General features: G+C 43.9%; 1 protein-coding gene across 1 annotated transcript in view; it reads left to right on the forward strand.

Moving 5' to 3' along the window:
• Positions 1 to 288: 288 nt before the first annotated feature.
• Positions 289 to 21,141, forward strand: part of AK3 (adenylate kinase 3) — a 32,953-nt gene continuing 12,100 nt past the window's right edge. The window contains exon 1 of the mRNA XM_056522250.1: positions 289 to 659. Within this exon, the coding sequence (XP_056378225.1) occupies positions 512 to 659 (148 nt within the window). The 5' untranslated portion in view covers positions 289 to 511. The remainder of the gene's footprint in view (positions 660 to 21,141) is intronic.

A 21,141-nucleotide genomic window follows, 5' to 3' on the forward strand; every position in this document is an offset into this window, starting at 1 on the left:
ATATTCACCGGGAAGACGCACATATAAGGGCCATGTCCACACGGCTTGTGCCTGGTTCAGTGTTTCCCAACCAGGGCGCCTCCAGCTGTTGCAAAACTACAACTCCCAGCATGCCCAGACAGCCTTCGGCTGTCTGGGCATGCTGGGAGTTGTAGTTTTGCAACAGCTGGAGGCACCCTAGTTGGGAAACACTGGCTTGGTCTATGGAGCTGCTGCTCCTCCTCCAGCAGTGATGTCGTCACCAGAGACCCAGGGAGGAGGGCAGAGCACAGGGGGAGGAATAAGTGACTGCTGGAGGGGGACAGATCGCAGCCCGGGCTTCACCAGCTGCTGTACTTTCTGTTACAAGTTTTTAGTCTTTTATTTTTCCCTTACGACACTTAGTATTGTGCACGCGCCCCATGACTGATCGTGCGGGATCTGCGGGCTGATCGCACAGGCCACCGGGTTCCATAACTCCCAGTAACTTTTCGGACCGATCCCTGCAGCTACAAGCACGATATTGTGCAGCATGGTGTCCCGCATGCTGTTCCGGGCGGTGATCATGGGGCCCCCGGGCTCAGGGAAGGGCACGATCTCCGACAGGATCGTGAAACATTTCGCTCTCAAGCACTTGTCCAGCGGAGACTTGCTGAGGCTGAACATCCAGAAGAAGACAGGTACAGCTGGGTGACAGTGGGAGGGGGGATCTACAGTTCAGGCAGTGGAGGCAGATACAATCCCCTGCACGATCACATAGTTCACTTGTGAAGGGAACCTACCAGCTATGAAGCTGCAGGGCAGGACTTGTCCATCTTCTCACCTGTCACCAAGGTCATGCCTACTTACCTAGACCATGGCCTGATGTAGTGCTGGGCTGTAGGCTCTATTACTGCCACCATAGAGCCCAGCTGTCACTGGTAACAGGCCACCTCCATCCACACCTACTAGGATTGCCACCTTTCTTACCCCAAAATACCTGCCTTTCTAATTTGCATAATTAATTATATATGCATGACATCACATTAATCCCCCTGTGCCATGATCATTCCAGTTGATTTCCCCGTGCCATACTCTTACTCATTTCAATTGATCCCCCCCCCCGAACCCCATATCATAACTAGTGTTGAGCGCGAATATTCGCAATTCGAATATTTATTGCGAATTTCACATATTCATGGATATAGCACTATATATTCGCAATTATGAATATTCGTTTTATCTTTTTTTTCCCCACAGAACACATCACGGTGATCTAATCCCTCCCTGCTTCCAGTTTGTGGTCTAAAGAAGGCTCCTATACTATTCACTGTATTAGATTCGAGAGAGAATTTTCGCAAATATGAGAATATGCGACTATTCGCGAATATCCTCATATTCATGAATATTGTTACTAAAGAATATGAGGAGATAGATAGATGGATAGATAGATAATATAGATAGAAAATAACTGCAAATATGTGAATTTCGCGAATATAGGACAAATATTCATCTATATATTCACAAAATATCACAAATTTGAATATGGCATATGCCGCTCATCACTAATCATAACCATTTCAATTGATTCATCCCCCCTTTCCACTGATCCCTTTGTGCCATAACCATTTCAATTGATTCATCCCCCCCCCCCCCCCCCACTGATTTCCCATGCCATAACCAATTATCCTGCAATACTCTTTTGCAGGGCCAGGGCAGTGGGGCTAAGGGCGCATCATGTGATTCTGTCTGCAGTGGCCGGGGGCTAAGGGCGCATCATGTGATTCTGTCTGCAGTGGCCGGGGGCTCTTTCCTAAAAAAAAAAAATACAGTTTTTTTGCATATTTTTTCTACAAAATTACGAGCAGAAGTATTAAAATACAAGCTGTGCTGGTATAATACCGGCTGGGTGGCAACCCTACTCCCTACTAGGATATTTCTTATAATATTGTATACATTTATTTCTGCACAAGGAATCAGATCCTTGACCTAGCTGTACGGTGATCCCTCAACATACAATAGTTTCAACATACAATGGTCTATTCTGGACCATTGTAACTTCAAACCAGACTCAACATACAATGTACAGACAATCCAGATCTGTGAAACGTGTCAATGGCCAAAAGAACCGACCAATCAGAATGGGCATTCACTGGTAAAACACCTGGATTACTGAAGTGCATGCACTAACTGCCTATCTGGTAGCGCCCCCTACAGTATAGGGAGGTATTACATGTTCTGTACTACTCTTTACCTGTACCAGGGTTAGCTGCTCCATTGGACACCAGGTGAGGGCGTCTCCATTTTTTTTAAGACACTGTGTGTACTGTACAGGACCCTGAAGAAGCTCCTGTCCTCTACATAGACCAGCGTTTCCCAACCAGGGTGCCTCCAGCTGTTGCAAAACTACAACTCCCAGCATGCCCGGGCATGCTGGGAGTTGTCGTTTTGAAACAGCTGGTGGCACCCTGGTTGGGAAATACTGAAATAGACAGTGATTTACAGCAGCTCTTTCTTTTATATGTAAGGATTTGCTTTATCTGTATTAGTTATCTACTTATTTTTCTTTAATTCTCACTTTTTCCTATTTTTGGATGACATTTTGGTGGCTTCAGAACCAATTACCAGGTATCCATAGAGTTATGGTCTCAACATACAATGGTTTCAACATACAATGGTCATCCTGGAACTAATTAATATTGTAACTTGAGGGACCACTGTATATTAGTCCTATAGGAAAAGCTGGAGGAGATGCCGATATCACCTACTTATATACCTACGGAATATCCACCTGAAGACATTCCATACACAGCAGTCGCCAACTGAATCAGTTGGCATTAGGACTTCTCAGACATGCTACGTCTCCATAGACGGCAAGGCATTTCCGAGCGGATTCTGACAAAATAGTGAACCTGATCGCTCTTTAGGCGGAATTCGGAATTTGAATTATGCACAGTGCGGCAGAATCCCATTGAAGACAATGGAAGGCTGCTGCATCAGATTCTCCTAGCGGAATTTCTTAGGTCAGAAATTTCGTAGTGTGAATGTAGTCTTAGAGCTATGCTGCTCTGGTCTCCCATGGTCTGGAATAGTAGTGGTGACACCGCTTTAAGAAGTCACTGTAACAGTATGGCATACGATATATATACCTTGCTTATTCGGATGGGTACAAACTACTATGGACTTGGAGGGTCTGTCTGCAGGGACCCCCATTGATAACATGAATGTAGGGATGGGATACAAGTGTGCGTGCCGTTTCACCATGTGACCTTGCTGCATAAAAGGGAATGGCTGTGCAGCTGGTCTGGTATGTGTTACAAAGGTGGCCTTGTTCAGGAAGTACATTCCTAGATTCGTGATATTCCTGTGCTGTATTGATGGGGTTAACAATCATATGATTGTACCTGTAACACTACTAGGTATTTCACATGTGCATAATATGCTCAACTCCCTGCCCAAACACAGGTTTACTGACCCATACTAATCCCAATCAGTGTGCCTCCAGATGTTGCAAGACTACAACTCCCAGCATGCCTTTGGCTGTCTGGGCATACTGGAATTTGTAGTTTTGCAACACTGAATTAAGTTGTCATAACCAACAGTTCGACTGATATTTTCATCCATAATATGTTTAGTTAGTAAGGATTTTTTTTTAATAACTTAGTTTTTTTAAAATAATAAAGTAACCTAATATGATATTAAAAGTGGCGCTAAATGAATATCCACATAAAGACTTGGCATTGTTTCAGTGTGATTGACAAAATGCAGATGTACATAATATACAATGGAAAATAAGCCTACGTGCTCCCTATGTAAGCCTGAAGCCAATGAAATGCGTGGAATGAGTAAGCCAAGTATAGGAGGAGTGAAAGTGCTTCAAGTAGCTGTGAGATTATGGCTTCATTACTTGGGACTAAGTCATTTTTGTCTGTGTTCACACAATGGAATTTCCGTGCAGAATTCTGCAGCAGCAGAGTCCATTGATTTCCATGGGATTTTTCTGCATGTTGACTTAGAAGAATTTCCGTGCCGGAATTATCCGGAAATTCAACAGAAAGAATAGACGTGTCTATTCTTTCTGTAAACTCTGCACGGAAATGCATTGCTGGCTTTCAAGGTATGCTGTCGGGAATGTCCGCACACAGATTTTCCATGAACTTAGCCGTTCTCAGGTGTAGGGTGCGGCCACACGTGGAGGAAAAGCGGCAAATTATCTGCATGGGAAAAAGCCACTGCAGGAAAATTCTTACAAATTTTTCACTGTGGACTTAATGCAGAAGTTAATAATAAATTGTATTTGAAAGGAATTCTTCAGCTAGAAATCCTTTATAGAACTGCTAGCACTGTTTTGTAGCACTGGTAACAATGAAAGTAAGGCTATGTTCGCACATCGAAAATTCCAAGCGGAATCCGTAGGAAAAATTCAGCTCTGAATTGTCTCCATTGGGATTCTGCTGCACCATTTGCACGGCCGAATTTCCATGGTGGAAATATCGGCCGCAGAAATTTGCTTGGAAATGCATTGCCATCTATATAAAAGGCACATTTCGGAGTGGTCCTAATGACGCGTCTAATATTTCAGGTGGACATAATCTAAAGGTACCTGTAATTAGCTTGTCCGTGGCCCCAATCCAAAAAAAAATAAATAAAAAAAATGCTTTAATTTGCCAGTCTGAAGAGTCTCTTCCATCGCCCTCTACTTCTGTGATTGGCAGCCAGGGCAGGTTAGTTTTTTCCCCAATATCCTTTTTTATTACTTGTTTCTGTATTGTGTGAGATTTCTTTCTTATCCATGTTGCTGCTCCTATAAAAAAAAAAACAAACAAAAAAAACTGAATTTTCTGCACAGAGTCAGTGCCATGTGCCACAGGTCGTACCCTAAGGCTATGTTCACATGTCAGAATGTCCACGTGGAAATTCTCTGTGCGGATATTCTGCAGGCGCTGGCATGACATGCTGGCACTAGGACTGCTCATGAATGTGCCATCGCATAGACTGCAGTGCATTCCGTGCGGAGTCCACAGACAGAATAGACATGTCCATTCTTTCTGCGGACACCGGAATTTGAATTTCCGCTCCAGATGTTCCCTGTGCAGAAATTCTACTGTGTGCACAGCGCAGCAAAAATCCCATTGAAATCGATGGGACTCTGCTGCTGCTTAATGTCAGTGTGAAATTCACATGCAGAAATTTGCATGGAAATTCTGGCATGTGAACACAGCCTAAGGGTTCGTTCCCACCTGGCGTATACACAGCGTATTTCACGCTGCACAACATTTACGGCAGCAGCGGGAAATACGCTGTGTATTCCTCGCTCACTATACACACAGAGCTTTCCGGCGGCAGCCCTATGTGTGTAGTAAGTTTTGGAGGCGGAGACGTGTGTCACAGTCATGTCGGCACATGGCCCCACCTCCAAAACTCACTGCACACATAGGGCTGCCGCTGGAAAGCTCTGTGTGTATAGTGAGCGAGGAATTTGCAGCTACTTCCCGCTGCTGCCATAAATTTTGCCCAGCGTGAAATACACTGCGTATACGCCAGGTGGGAACGCTCCCTTAAGGTTAATTCAAAGAGGTTTGACATATGCGTTTTTTTTTATGCTATAGAAGACATGTAGTTTGTTTTCTTCCTGCAAAAATCTTGTTTACAGATGGTAACTTGGAGCCGCTCCTTTGGTTTTCTGCGTTTTTTGAGTGACATTTTTTGTCAGCTTTTCCAAAACACAGCATGTTCTAGTTATGGCATTTTTTTCCACTTACTTTGTTGTGTTTTTCCTTCCCATAGATGACAATGGGTACAGGTACGCCCTTGCTGGCTGAGGTGTACCTGTACACCCTGGATTGTTCAATGCCTATAAGACAGTTTGCATTCATCCAGTGTGTCAAGTTGGACGCTGGACAGTGGAACGGACCGCATGGACAGGCAAAAGCATCTTGCTTCGTTCCCTTGTCCGGCCTGCCCAATTAATGAATGCTGATTCCTAAAGAACAGATGACAACTAATGCACTTTTGTCATCAGTTGTGGCATCAGTTGCAGCGAGTTTAGCTGGGTTTACTGAGCTGGATATATGTAAACCCAGCCTGAGGAATTTCCATGTGGAAATTCTGTGCATATTTCACTTGCAGCGGACTCCCATTGATCTCAAAAGGAGTCTGCTGCTCAGTTCACACTTTCAATGTAAAATTTGATCCCGCCAGTAAGTTGCAGGGCCAAATCAATAAGTGACCCCAAATATAGAAGGCACCAAACAACAAAAAAACTGTCTTTATTGGATAGACATAATAACATAAAAACGTAGATAAAAAAATGCATGAGAAAAATGATATGGACACTATGGAACTCTCTTAGTAGATATTGCGGATGGTGGGGCAAATACAAAATAGCAAACAATTTAAGGCAAATAAATCAGTATAAGGGTACATTCACACGTACAGAATCTGCTAATAATTTGTGCTGCTGAATTTGCTACCCATTAACTTCTATGGGTAGCAAAGTCAGTTGCAGAAAATATGCAGCAGATCCTGTATGTGTGGACTAAGGGTGCGTTCACATAAGCGGATTTTGTTTTAAACAAGGAGCGGAGTTTAAAAGGGGGTGGGCTGTCCACAGCAGATTTTCAGTAGCAGAATCTCGGCTGTTGAAAATCTGCGGACTTCAATGGGGTCTGAAACGGATTTTCCGCATCGTAGAAAATCGTTGCAAATTTGCTGTGCGGGATATCTGCTGTGAGTTTGAAACAAAATGAACGTTTGAACGCACCCTTACAAAATATTCAGCTGTACAATACACATGACAGTTTGACAGTAAAATCACTGCTTCCACAAAGATTTCCTAAATTGGGCAACCAAAAACTTCAGTTTATTATTTTTTCTTTTTACCCTGGGGTGCTGTCTACAGAGCTCATTGTCTCTGCCTGCTGACCACTGCACTGTGGATGACCTGGAGATGTGGGCTGAAAGTTTAATGTTGCCTCCTTTTAACATATTTATGACCAAAACAAAATGGTCAGAGTTCATGCACTTTGAGCTGTTGATCTGACAACCTAAGGCTAAATTCACACCACGTTTTGTGTTGTACTGTTTTGAATGGTCCAGCTGTTAGAAAACACTCCATCTGTCTATGGTTGTTCTGTGTACTATATCCTAGAATGTGTTAAACACAACTTTAATACAATATATTAAAGTGTCCCTGTCATGTGAAAAAACTTTAATATGTCAAAGAGATGTTGACACATGTTCACACCCCCACCAATCCTGTCCTCCTCTAGTCAGGAGAAGCACGCGTCTGTGTACTTCATTACTGACTAGCTGTTGTCTGTAGCTGTTGATGGCCTATACTGTGTAAATGCCTGGAAAACCCCTTTAACCCCTTAAGGACGCAGGATGTAAATGTACGTCCTGGTGCGGTGGTACTTAACGCACCAGGACGTACATTTACATCCTAAGCATAACCGCTCCGATGCCCGTGTCATGCGCGGCTGATCCCGGCTGCTGATCGCAGCCAGGGACCCGCCGGCAATGGCCGACGCCCGCGATCTCGTGGGCGTCCGCCATTAACCCCTCAGGTACCGGGGCCAATACAGATCCCGGCATCTGCGGCAGTGCGCGATTTGAATGAATGATCGGATCGCCCGCAGCGCTGCTGCGGGCATCCGATCATTCGTAACGCCGCACGGAGGTCCCCTCTCCTTCCTCCGTGCGGCTCCCGGCGTCTCCTGCTCTGGTCTGTGATCGAGCAGACCAGAGCAGGAGATGACCGATAATACTGATCTGTTCTATGTCCTATACATAGAACAGATCAGTATTAGCAATCATGGTATTGCTATGAATAGTCCCCTATGGGGACTATTCAAGTGTAAAAAAAAAATGTAAAAGTAAAAGTAAAAAAAAAGTGAAAAATCCCCTCCCCCAATAAAAAAGTAAAACGTCCGTTTTTTCCTATTTTACCCCCAAAAAGCGTAAAATTTTTTTTATAGACCTATTTGGTATCGCCGCGTGCGTAAATGTCCGAACTATTAAAATAAAATGTTAATGATCCCGTACGGTTAACGGCGTGAACGAAAAAAGAAAAAAAAGTCCAAAATTCCTACTTTTTTTAATACATTTTATTAAAAAAAAATATAAAAAATGTATTAAAAGTTTTTTATATGCAAATGTGGTATCAAAAAAAAGTACAGATCATGGCGCAAAAAATGAGCCCCCATACCGCCGCTTATACGGAAAAATAAAAAAGTTAGGGGTCATCAAAATAAAGAGATTATAAACATACTAATTTGGTTAAAAAGTTTGTGATGTTTTTTTAAGCGCAACAATAATATAAAAGTATGTAATAATGGGTATCATTTTAATCGTATTGACCCTCAGAATAAAGAACACACGTCATTTTTACCATAAATTGTACGGTGTGAAAAAGAAACCTTCCAAAATTAGCAAAATTGCGTTTTTCGTTTTAATTTCCCCACAAAAATAGTGTTTTTTGGTTGCGCCATACATTTTATGATATAATGAGTTATGTCATTACAAAGGACAACTGGTCGCGCTAAAAACAAGCCCTCATACTAGTCTGTGGATGAAAATATAAAAGAGTTATGATTTTTAGAAGGCGAGGAGGAAAAAATGAAAACGTAAAAATTAAATTGTCTGAGTCTTTAAGGCCAAAATGGGCTGAGTCCTTAAGGGGTTAAGGGTCTATTCACATGTACAGTATCCTGAGCATATTTGATGCACAGGATTTGAAGCTGCAGATTTTAATGTAAATGAATTGACTGAACACTCCTTCACATCAACTATTCGCAGGATACGGTACCCTAAACCCTAAAAGGGATATCTAGTTATTAAATACACTGCTCAAAAAAAAATAAAGGGAACACATCCTAGATCTGAATGAATGAACTAATCGTATGAAATACTTTCATCTTTACATAGTGCTGACAACAAAATCACGCAAAAATTATCAATGGAAATTAGGGATCGACCGATATCGTTTTTTTAGGGCCGATACCGATAATCGGTGGAGGTTAGGGCCGATAGCCGATAACTTATACCAATATTCCGGTATAAGTTATCGGCTATTTAACCCCCTGCGACACCGCTGCAGATCATTGATTTAAAGCGGGCGCTTTAAATCAATGATCTGCAGTTGCTTTTGCGGGCCATAGGCCGCCGCCGCCACCCGCTTCTCTCCCCCTACCTGTCAGGGAGGTCCGGGCCATCCATCCTTCCTTTCTGTAGTGTCCGGGGGCGTTCCGGGTGAAGAGTGAACCGGTCCGGGCTGTCCTTCTTCTCCGGCGGTCATCTTCTCCACTCCGGGCAGGCTCCGGCCTAGTACGCTGCATAGACGCCGCTGCGCAGTGACGCCCGTGCGCAGCGATGCACCTGACATCACGGCGTAGCGGCGTCTATGCAGTGTACTAGGCCGGAGCCTGCCCGGAGTGGAGAAGAGGACCCCGGAGAAGAAGGACAGCCCGGACCGGTTCACCCTCCACCCGGAATGCCGCCGGACACTACAGGAAGGAAGGATGGCCCGGACCACCCCCATTACGGGTAACTTTAATTTTTTTATTGACTCAGAGGGTGGGGGAGGGGCCCGACCAGTATAGCGGTATGGGCAAAAATCCATACCGGTATGCCGCCCAGCATCACGGTGGGGGGTGCGACGCGGTGGGTAGGGGGGGTTGCGGTCGCGGTGCGGTGGGGGACGGGGCATTATCGGCAAGGTAATTGCCGATACCGATAATGCCCAAATTCGTGATTATCGGCCGATCATATCGGCCATACCGATAATCGGTCGACCCCTAATGGAAATCTATGGAATCAATGGAATTTATCAACCCATGGAGGTCTGGATATGGAGTCACACTCAAAATCATAGTGGAAAACCACACAACAGGCTGATCCAACTTTGATGTAATGTCCTTAAAACAAGTCACAATGAGGCTCAGTAGTGTGTGTGGCCTCTACGTGCCCGTATGACCTCCCTACAATGCCTGGGCATGCTTCTGATGAGGTGGTGGATGGTCTCCTGAGGGATGTCCTCCCAGACCTGGACTAAAGCATCTGCCAACTTCTGGACAGTCTGTGGTGCAACGTGGCATTGGTGGATGGAGCGAGACATGATGACCCAGATGTGCTCAATCAGATTCAGTTCTGGGGAACAGGCGGGCCAGTCCATAGCATCAATGCCTTCCTCTTGCAGGAACTGCTGTCACACTCCAGCCACATGAGGTCTAGCATTGTCTTTCATTAGGAGGAACCCAGGGCCAACCGCACCAACATATGGTCTCACAAGGGGTCTGAGGATCTCATCTCGGCACCTACTGGCAATCAGGCTACCTCTGGCAAGCACATGGAGGGCTATTAAAAAGATATGGACCCCTTATCCATTTATAATATTTCTGGGTACATTTTCAGGTCCCTGCTCTTACACATAAATTGTTCCCTGCTTAAAGAGTACCTGTCATCAAACTATATTTTCTAAAATAACTCTAACAATATTCCCTAAGAACTCCTAACACCCCTCCTGCCCTTAAAAAAAAAAAAAAAAAATGTCCCACACGCACTTCCTGAGTTTGGTCTCCTGCCAGGCCGTAAGGAGACCAAACTGTTTGACTTGCACAGGGAACAGAACAGAGCCACCTAGTGGCTGTTTTTTCAATCACATTAAAAACATATAAAGGTTGAGAATTTTAACAGCAAGTAAATAGCAAAGTGTCTTATAATTACACGAGGAACAATATATCAAAAGCTTAGTTTGTTGACAGGTACTCAAAAATAATTTTGTTCTAAAAAATAGAAAATTTGTTCGCTACAATTTTTCCCATCCCTACTGCATTTTTTTTGTTGTTAATGGTTACCTTCAAAATGTAATTAAAAAAGGTAACTCCATCCCTTTTTTTTTAGATCGCTAAAGTCAAAATAAGAATTTTTTTCACTCCCATTTGGCCCATCTAGTCAGCCAATTATTCTGAATCCTATAGACCTCAATAGTCCCCTGGCCCTATCTTATATGAAGGATAGCCTTATGCTTATCCCATGCATTCTTAACCCCTTAAGGACCAAGGACGTACCGGTACGTCCTTGGTCCTGCTCCCGTGACCCCGCATCCTATCACGGCGGGCCCGGCGTCATAGTAAAGCCGGGATCCGCCGCTAATAGCGCGCAGCGCCGATCGCTGCGCTGCGCGCTATTAACCCTTTAGCTGTGCGCTCAGAGCTGAGCCGCGCGGCTAAAAGCGAAAGTGAAACCATGCCGGTTAACTCGGTGGGCTGTTCGGGATAGCCGCGGCGAAATCGCGGCATCCCGAACAGCTTACAGGACAGCTTACCTGCCTCCTCGCTGTCCGATCGCCGAATGACTGCTCAGTGCCTGAGATCCAGGCATGAGCAGTCAAGCGGCAGAATCATCGATTACTGGTTTCCTATGAGAAACCAGTGATCAATGATAAAGATCAGTGTGTACAGTGTTATAGGTCCCTATGGGAGCTATAACACTGCAAAAAAAAGTGAATAAAGATCATTTAACTCCTCCCCTATTAAAAGTTTGAATCACCCCCCTTTTCCCATAAAAAAAAAAAAAAACACAGTGTAAATAAAAATAAACATATATGGTATCACCGCGTGCGGAAATGTCCGAATTATAAAAATATATCATTAATTAAACCGCTCGGTCAATGGCGTGCGCGCAAAAAAATTCCAAAGTCCAAAATAGTGCATTTTTGGTCACTTTTTATATCATGAAAAATGATCAATAAGTCCTATCAATGCAAAAATGGTACCGTTAAAAACTTCAGATCACGGCGCAAAAAATGAGCCCTCATACCGCCCCATACACGCAAAAAAAAAAAGTTATAGGGGTCAGAAGATGACAATTTTAAACGTATAAATTTTCCTGCATGTAGTTATGATTTTTTCCAGAAGTACGACAAAATCAAACCTATATAAGTAGGGTATCATTTTAATCTTGTTGACCTACAGAATAAAGATAAGGTGTCATTTTTACCGAAAAATGTACTACGTAGAAACGGAAGCCCCCAAAAGTTACAAAACTGGGTTTTTTTTTTTCAATTTTGTCGCACAATGATTTTTTTTCAGTTTCACCGTAAATTTTTGGGAAAAATGACTGACGTCATTACAAAGTAGAATTGGTGGCGCAAAAAATAAGCAATCAAATGGACTTTTAGGTGCAAAATTGAAAGAGTTATGATTTTTTAAAGGCAAGGAGCAAAAAACGAAAAAGCGAAAACGGAAAAAACCCCGGTCATTAAGGGGTTAAACTCCTTCACTGTATTTGCAGCGACCACCTCTGCAGGAAGTTATTAAAGTCAAAATCATTTAAAGGAGTAGTCCAGTGGTGAACAACTTATCCCCTATCCTAAGGATAGGGGATAAGTTGCAGATCGCGGGGGGGTCCGACCGCTGGGGCCCCCCGCGATCTCCTGTATGGGGCCCCAGTAGCCTGCGGGAAGGGGGCGTGTCGACCTCCGCACGAAGTGGCGGCCGACACGCCCCCTCAATACAATTCTATGGCAGAGCCAAAGCGCTGCCTTCAGCAATCTCCGGCTCTGCCATAGAGATGTATTGAGGGGGCGTGTCAGCCGCCGCTTCGTGCGGAGGTCGACACCCGCTATCTGGCCGGAGAGCCTGGCCCCCGTACAGAGAGATCGCAGGGGGCCCCAGCAGTCGGACCCCCCGCGATCTCAAACTTATCCCCTATCCTTAGGATAGGGGATAAGTTGTTCAGCACTGGACTACCCCTTTAAGTAACTTTTTTGCACAAGAGACATTTCTGTGACTTTTTTCAACACAAAAAAGGCCAATTGATCAATTCCTCCCCTACGCACAGTCTGCTTGGCTTTCCATAGAGTGCTGCGCAGTAACTCGAGGACACAATGCCCAACCAAGTGCTTCTGCTCCTTCCTTCTAGCAATTAATGGGGGTCCCAGCATCTGAACCTCAACTGATCCAGACTTCTGGCTTGTCTATATGACATGTCAGAAATATGTCGAAACTTTAGGTTCTCTTTAAATATACTCTTTTACATTGCGCTGAGGGACTGTATGAGGTGGGTAACAAAATTAGCATGTATATAGGGAAATATAACTGCACCAAATTACCACCAACTGTACTTTGAAGACCTGGGTAAATGGATATCCAGAATATAGATATTAGGATGCAGTCTGGAGATTAAAATCCAACCTATTGCAGTTTGTTTTGCAGGAAAGCTGTGTTTTTTCACCTCTTGACCCAATGCAACGACAATTTGAAACCGCAATGGATAGTCTTTACCTATGGTATAGGCATCTCTTTGAATTGTCTACAGCATGCAGGGAGTTGTAGTTTTGCAACAGCTGGAGGCACCCTGGAAAACATTGTTCTATGGGTACTTTCCGCTTCACTGTGGTGCTGATGTCATATCATTTGACCTTACATTGGGCCCAGATAGATGTGAAAAGACGTCAATGCTGGGAAAGTACCAAGGACAGACAAGTTGAATGTTCCCCTGAGAACCACAATGTATAGTGAATCTATAAATCTGCAGATATGTGTGTATTTCACCAGTGTGAGAGATCCCATCAGAGCAGCGGAGTGCATTATCATAGTGATTATACCCACAGATATCCCAGTACTAACACATACTTACTTACACACACACCGCCTGTACAAATAGCACCATGTTTGTGAGGACACAGCTGAGTTTCAGAGGTGCTAAACCATTAACATTGTCAGCAGATGTCCTGACCTGTGGTGAAAAATCCAGTGTCTAATCCAAAACAACAATTCACCCTCATATCACCTTTTTTCTGGCTATTTGCTTTTTTTCATTGCTTTATGTTCTTCTGGATGAGGCAGGGCCCTTATATTGATGTATTAGGGTGTGTTCACACTGCGTAATCTGTCTGGCGGCCGCCACCGAAAATACTTTGGCAGTAGGACCGCGGGGCACTGATCCGTCACCATTGACGGCTGTGCAGTGCTCGCGGAATCCGCGCAAAGAATGAACATGTTCTTTCTTTGCGCGGAACAATTTCAGCGGCAGAATTGTCCGCCACTGAAATTCCCCAGTGTGAACGGGTCTCGCGGAGACCCATTCACACTAATGTTAAAGGGGGTCTCCGGTGGAAAACTTTTTTTTCTTTTAAATCAACTGGTGCCAGAAAGTTAAAAAGATTTGTAAATTACTTCTATTAAAAAATCTTAATCCTTCCTGTACTTATTAGCTGCTGAATACTACAGAGGAAATTCTTTTCTTTTTGGAACACAGTGCTCTCTGCTGAATCATGAGCACAGTGCTCTCTGCTGACATCTCTGTCCATTTTAGGAACTGACCAGAGCAGCATGTATTTGCTATGGGGATTTTCTCCTACTCTGGACAGTTCTTAAAATGGACAGAGATGTCAGCAGAGAGCACTGTGCTCGTGATGTCAGCAGAGAGCTCTGTGTTCCAAAAAGAAAAGAATTTCCTCTGTGGTATTCAGCAGCTAATAAGTACTGGAAGGATTTAGATTTTTTAAATAGAAGTAATTTAAAAATCTGTTTAAGTTTTCCACCGGAGTACCCCTTTAAGTTCACACTGCAGAATTTTGTTCGCCCGTGGAATTCCGCGGGAATTCTGTAGTGTGAACGTACCCGAAGGCTCCTTTCACACTACCATTTGTGCCCAGTAGGTGACGTCCTCCACACTACCATTTGTGCCCAGTAGGTGACGTCCTTCACACTACCATTTGTGCCCAGTAGGTGACGTCCTTCACACTACCATTTGTGCCCAGTAGGTGACGTCCTCCACACTACCATTTGTGCCCAGTAGGTGACGTCCTTCACACTACCATTTGTGCCCAGTAGGTGACATCCTTCACACTACCATTTGTGCCCAGTAGGTGACGTCCTTCACACTACCATTTGTGCCCAGTAGGTGACGTCCTTCACACTACCATTTGTGCCCAGTAGGTGACATCCTTCACACTACCATTTGTGCCCAGTAGGTGACGTCCTTCACACTACCATTTGTGCCCAGTAGGTGACGTCCTTCACACTACCATTTGTGCCCAGTAGGTGACGCCTGACCCCGTCCTTATTTACTGGACATCCATCTCTGTCCTTGCCTAAGTATCATTGCACATAGCATAGCTTTAACTGTGATTCATTTGTTATTGTGGGGCAGGATAGGTGGCTGAGATATACTGTGAATTTTTATTATGCATGGTATTTGTCTTACAACTTGCTAATTAGAGGACGGGGTTACTTACTTGTGGGAGGGGGTTCATGGCCCTTCCCCAGGGTTGTGCTATGCTCTGTTTGAGCTGTTTTTAATTGATTTTAATAGTCTCTGTATATGTGATATCTTGAAATATATGTTCTAATAAAATATGTTTTGTATTAATTATAAACACGCCGGCGTGTTCACCTGACACGCAGACAGCCCGGACACCGCTCCGGTACTCGCTGCCACAGCAGCGATTTAGACGCACTTTGTCTTGAACAAATGAATTGCCCGGCGCTCTCACTTTATTTGATCCAGTAGACAGCACTAACCGGGATGGTGAGAAACGCCCTGTCTGGTCTCTGGACGCGATAGCTAAATCACAGAGCCGGAGCTCTTTTGACGCAGTTTACTCTATGGTGGTTATTCTCTGGGTGTCATTGGTTGATAAATCTGCCTTTTTAAAGAGACATATACAGTGACAGATTAATGAGATACCTGACTCCAGAGTCTGCTATAACCATATACCTAATCCCCTGAAGAAGTGTGGGGGATAACTATATATTCTAACCCCTACATGGAAACGCGTTGGGAGAAGGGAAAATATACTGATAATTATTGTTTGAATACTATATGTGATAGTGTCAACATCTTATCTAGGATGGGAGAAAGGAAAATATATGGATAAATATTGTTTGAATACTATATGTGATAGTGTTAACATCTTATCTAGGATTACAATATTATAGCATGGTGTGTACCTAACCACTGGTGCTATACCTACCGCGTCATTTGTCTTAATAGTCGCAACAGTGTGTTAATATCACTTCTTGAAGATACTATAATTATCTATTATTTATTGTTTGTGGATCGGTATTTTTAAAATACACCATTAAAAGTTACATTTTAGAAGGCACCTCAGTCCCTGGTAGGGACAACATATATATATTTTGTATTAATTATAATATTCTTTGGTGGTGTGCGCTCTTTCCTTCCAGTGAAATTTTGTTTATAGTAGCTGTTCTGCATTTTCTTCACTGGAGCAGCACCCCTCAGCTGTTTATTTACATTTAGTGAGCCCCCTTTTACTTAACTATTGCCCAAAGGAGAATGTGGTCGTGCCACATGTCAAGAGCAGTAGAGTACCCTACTACAGTAGTCCCTCAAGTTACAATATTAATTGGTTCCAGGACGACCATTGTATGTAAAAACCATTGTATGTTGAGACCATATCTCTATGGAAACCTGGTAATTGGTTCTGAAGCCACCAAAATGTCATCCAAAAATAGGAAAAAGGGAGTATTAAAGAAAACTAAGTAGATAACTAATATAGATAAAGCAAATCCTTATATATAAAAGTAAGAAAGAGCTGCTGAGAGCTGTAAATCTCTGTCTATTTCAGTGTTTCCCAACCAGAGTGCCTCCAGCTGTTGCAAAACTACAACTCCCAGCATGCCCGGACAGCCTTCGGCTGTCCGGGCATGCTGGGAGTTGTAGTTTTGCAACAGCTGGAGGCACCCTCTTTGGGAAACACTGATCTATGTAGAGGACAGAAGCTTCTTCAGGGTCCTGTACAGTACATGCAGTGTCCTAAAAAAAAGGAAAATGGAGCCGCCCTCACCTGATGTCCAAAGGAGCAACTAACCCTGGTACAGGTAAAGAGTACAGAACATGTAATACTTCTCTGTACTGTAGGGGGTGCTACCAGACACCAGTCAGTGCATGCACTTTAGGAATACACAGGTTTCACCAGTGAAATATCCATTCTGACTGGTCGGTTCTTCCAGCCATTGACACGTTTTGCAGATTCCATAGCATTGTATGTTGAGTCTGGTTTCAAGTTACAATGGTCCAGGAAAGTCTATTGTATGTTGAGGCCATTGTAAGTTGAGGGATCACTGTATACTGTACAGAGGCGCTTCCAGACAGCCAGTCAGTGCCTGCACTTCAATAATACAGGGGTTTTACCTGTTAAATTCCCACTCTGATTGGTCAGACCATTGTATGTTGAAAATATTGTGACCTTTGACCATTGGATGTGTCGTATGGTAAATGTTGATATGATTTTTCGACTATTGCTGCGTTCCAGAGGCTATATAGGAGAGGGGGGGCTAGTAGTCTAAGACTGCTGTCATCTGCTAGAGACATCAGCGCAGAGGCAGTCATGGGATGCTGGGAGTTGTAGTTTTGCAGCATCTGGAGAGGCATACTGGTGAAGTAAATGAACTAGCCAGGAACTGTTTAAACAGTCCTCACCAGCCTCTGCCCACTATTCCGAAGCAGTGGGTCAAAAGAGAGTAAGGGCTGGTTCACATAACGTTTCCTCCCATACGGGAGCGCAAGGTTTTAGCTCCCCCCTGCCGTATGCCCTCCCGTATGGGAGAAAACGTTATGTGAACCAGCCCTTACTCTCTTTTGACCCACTGCTTCGGAATAAAGTGGGCAGAGGCTGGTGAGGGCTGTTTAAACAGTTCCTGGCTAGTTCATTTACTTCACCAGTATGCCTTCGTATGCGCTCCCGTATGTAATTCATTTCAATGAGCCGATGAGCCGGCCGGAGTGAAGCGTTCGGTCCGGTCGGCTCATTTTTGTGCTGTATGCGCCTCTTCCCCGGACCTAAAATTGTGGTCAACCACGGTTTTAGGTCCGGTTGTAAAAGCGCATACAGCGCAAAAATGAACCGACCGGACCGAATGTTTCACTCCGGCCGGCTCATTGAAATGAATTACATACGGGAGCGCATACAAAGGCATACGGGAGCGCAAGGTTTTAGCTCCCCCCTGCCATATGCGCTCCCGTATGGGAGAAAACGTGATGTGAACCCAAGGAAGGCTATATAAGTATTATTTTTAATGCACCCCATTTCTGGCTCTCATAATTTTTTGGGCAGGTCAGTTTTTTTCTCAACCTTTTCAAACCAGTTACCTCATAGTAATAACATGTTCCAACCAATTACCCCTAAGGAAGGCATTACTCAGCTCTGATTAACCCTAGCTCAGCATTTCCTTCAGATTTGATGGGAAGAAATATCGCAGCATGCAATGCTATTTTCCCAATCAAAGTGATTGGCACCATTATAGAAACCAATGGACTCCACTATACATTGATGGTGTCCAACAGGGGCATTAGTGTATGTTGTGTGACAGATCTCGCCCGGTCATGGTTTCTGTTCAGAAGAAGCATTACACACAATTTATTTTTCTATATGTTCTGTCTATTTATATGGGATAAGCACCTAAGTGATGCATTAATAACTACTGTATACAGACCCCAAATTAGCTCTGCTAAAAACAACATAGATCAGATTCTGCTGTAGCAATGTGACCTTCGCATATAGGAGAAGGATCAAGATGATGACCGCAAGACTGAGACAAATCCTGCAGCAAATTAAAGGGGTATTTCGGGCAAAAACATTTTATCCCCTATCCAAAGATAGGGAATAAGATGTCTGATCTCAGGGGGCCCGCCGCTGGGACCCCCCGCGATCTCCCTGCAGCACCCGCACTCTATGTTTCGGAAACCTCCGGGACTAGGGATGTCACACCACGCCCCCTCCATTCATGTCACGCCCACTCCCATAGACATGAATGGAGGGGGTGTGGTGTGACGTCACATCCCCAGTCCCGGAAACCCGGAGGTTTCCGAAACTGGAGACGCAGCTCCCGCACAGAATGCGGGTGCTGCATGGAGATTGCGGGGGGTCCCAGCGGTGGGCCCCCCGCGATCAGACATCTTATCCCCTATCCTTATCCCGGAATACCCCTTTAAACCTAACCCCCCAGAAAACTGGTAAATCCATTGATGAAAACTTGCAGTCTTTGGGTCATATTAGCTGTTATCGAGTGCTGATCTTGTAGATAGGTGTTTGTTTATAGAGCCTATAACAAGACTCGAACACCTTGCAGAGAGGGCTGCAAGAATGATTGGTAAATGGTTTAGGTGGTCCTTTTGCTGCCATCACTCATTGGCTGCACATCACAACACAGGGAGATGTGGGCAACAAGCAATGATTTTTATTTATTTTTTGATGGGTAAAAACGAACTGATCAGGTGCTGATAAACGAGCAGAGGGTCAGATGATCAATGGCCCTACTACACAGGGTGATATTGGGGCACTTCTTTTTTTTCTGAATAGCTAAAAACGCTAATGTAGGTTATACCCATGTTAAAACTATATAAAATCTTGTCCATGCTTTTGGTTATAGTCTCATATGCCTTATCCACCTTCTAATCCGAGATTTTGAATGACTGTTCTGCATTATATTCGGTCAAGTTGCTGGTCTGATGTAATGGAATAAACATTGACAGCTTGGAACTGTATGTAGCGTTCTCACCTCCCCATTTGATAAAAACTCTGTGACCTCCAAACAACTTTTCTTCTCTTTTGATCATTAACCTAAGTGTGTGACAGTCTCTAAAGGGACCACATAGCTGGTGACATACAGAGGCCACACAAGCATTTGAGTAGTCTCATTCTCCTGATATATGTAAAAGATGCCATCTGGAAGATATGTGCGTAGTATTTTGTACATTCTCCAATAAGCTCTTATAGGACCATAGGACCAATATCCCACCACGATTTACTTTTTACAGTTTGGGTCTGCAGCTGTTCTTTTTCTTTTTTCTTTCTTTTTTTTCTCCCCTCTTTAGTGGATTGTAAATTTTCACTGTGGTGCGAATGAAAGTCACATAGTATTGTTACTGCAGTTGATGGGGTTGCATGATCACACCGCAGTACATGAGTGAAAGACACAATTCATTGCAAGTTACTTAAATTTTATTTGTAGATTTACTATGAAAGGCCATGTCTTTTTTCATAACCAATTTTGATATTAGGATATCTCAATGCATCTAAGGCAAGGAATGAATTATCGTTGCAATACTAAATAAACCAAATAGGAAACATGTGAAAGAAAATATGACTACAGATAGTGCTGGGCGATATACCGGTTCATACCGAATACCATTTTTAAAATTCTGTACGATATGAATTTTTCCTATTTTTCCTATTTTCCTTTTTACTTCGAATTAATGAATTATCAGCCGCAGGGCTGTCCCCACATTGGGGAACTAATCATATGTGACCCGAGGGCGCTGCTCCCCCCATTCTCCTGTGAGCTGCCGGTGCTTTAAATGAATGAGTTGTGTGCCGCGGCGCTGGAAATGATTAATAAAGGACATCTGTACTGATTAATTTTACATATTCCTGTGCCCGGGTTGCAAAAATAAACAAAATAAACTTTGACTCACTGTTCTCCGCTGCGATCTTCATGCTGCTTTCTGGGGACGGGAACGTCACAGAGCCGTCAGCATATCACCGGCTGCAGCGATGTCCCACCTCGGCTGGTGATAGGCTGAGCTCACTGTCATGTAAGGAGCCGGCCGATACCGGAGCAATGGGGGAACGTAGGAAGGTGAGTCAAAGTTTATTTAGTTTATTTTTGCAGCCTGGGCACAGGACTATGTAAAATCGGTACAGATGTCCTTTATTAATCATTTCCAGCGCCGTGGCATGCAACTCATTAATTTAAAGCTCCGGTGGCTCACAGGAGGAAGGGGGGAGCAGCGCCCTCGGGTCACATATGATTAGTTCCCCGATGTAAGGGACAGCGCAGCGCTGCGGCTGATAATTCATTGGGGGGGTGGTTTAAAGAAGCAGAGCAGCGCCCGCGGGTCACATATGATTAGTTCCCCAGCGTGTGAGGGAGGGGGAATACCGTTAAATAGAGTGGAATCGCCATAACTTGCAAAAATACTGTGATATGCATTTTTGGTCATACCATCCAGCACTAACTACAGAATGAAGGTATGCTTACACAATAAAGTTAGTGAACACAGCATCACCCAAAAACATTGTTGTTCAGGCAACTGATGGGAGACTTTGATCATCTGAAAAGAAGTCTACTATGTTTGCAAATTTTGGCCAATAGTCATAAGGAGCTTTCATTCAGGAAATAGTCATTACCTCTTATTCTCTATGGCATA

Source organism: Hyla sarda, chromosome 1 (assembly GCF_029499605.1).
Source record: "Hyla sarda isolate aHylSar1 chromosome 1, aHylSar1.hap1, whole genome shotgun sequence".
In the NCBI taxonomy this organism is placed as follows: Eukaryota; Metazoa; Chordata; class Amphibia; order Anura; family Hylidae; genus Hyla; species Hyla sarda.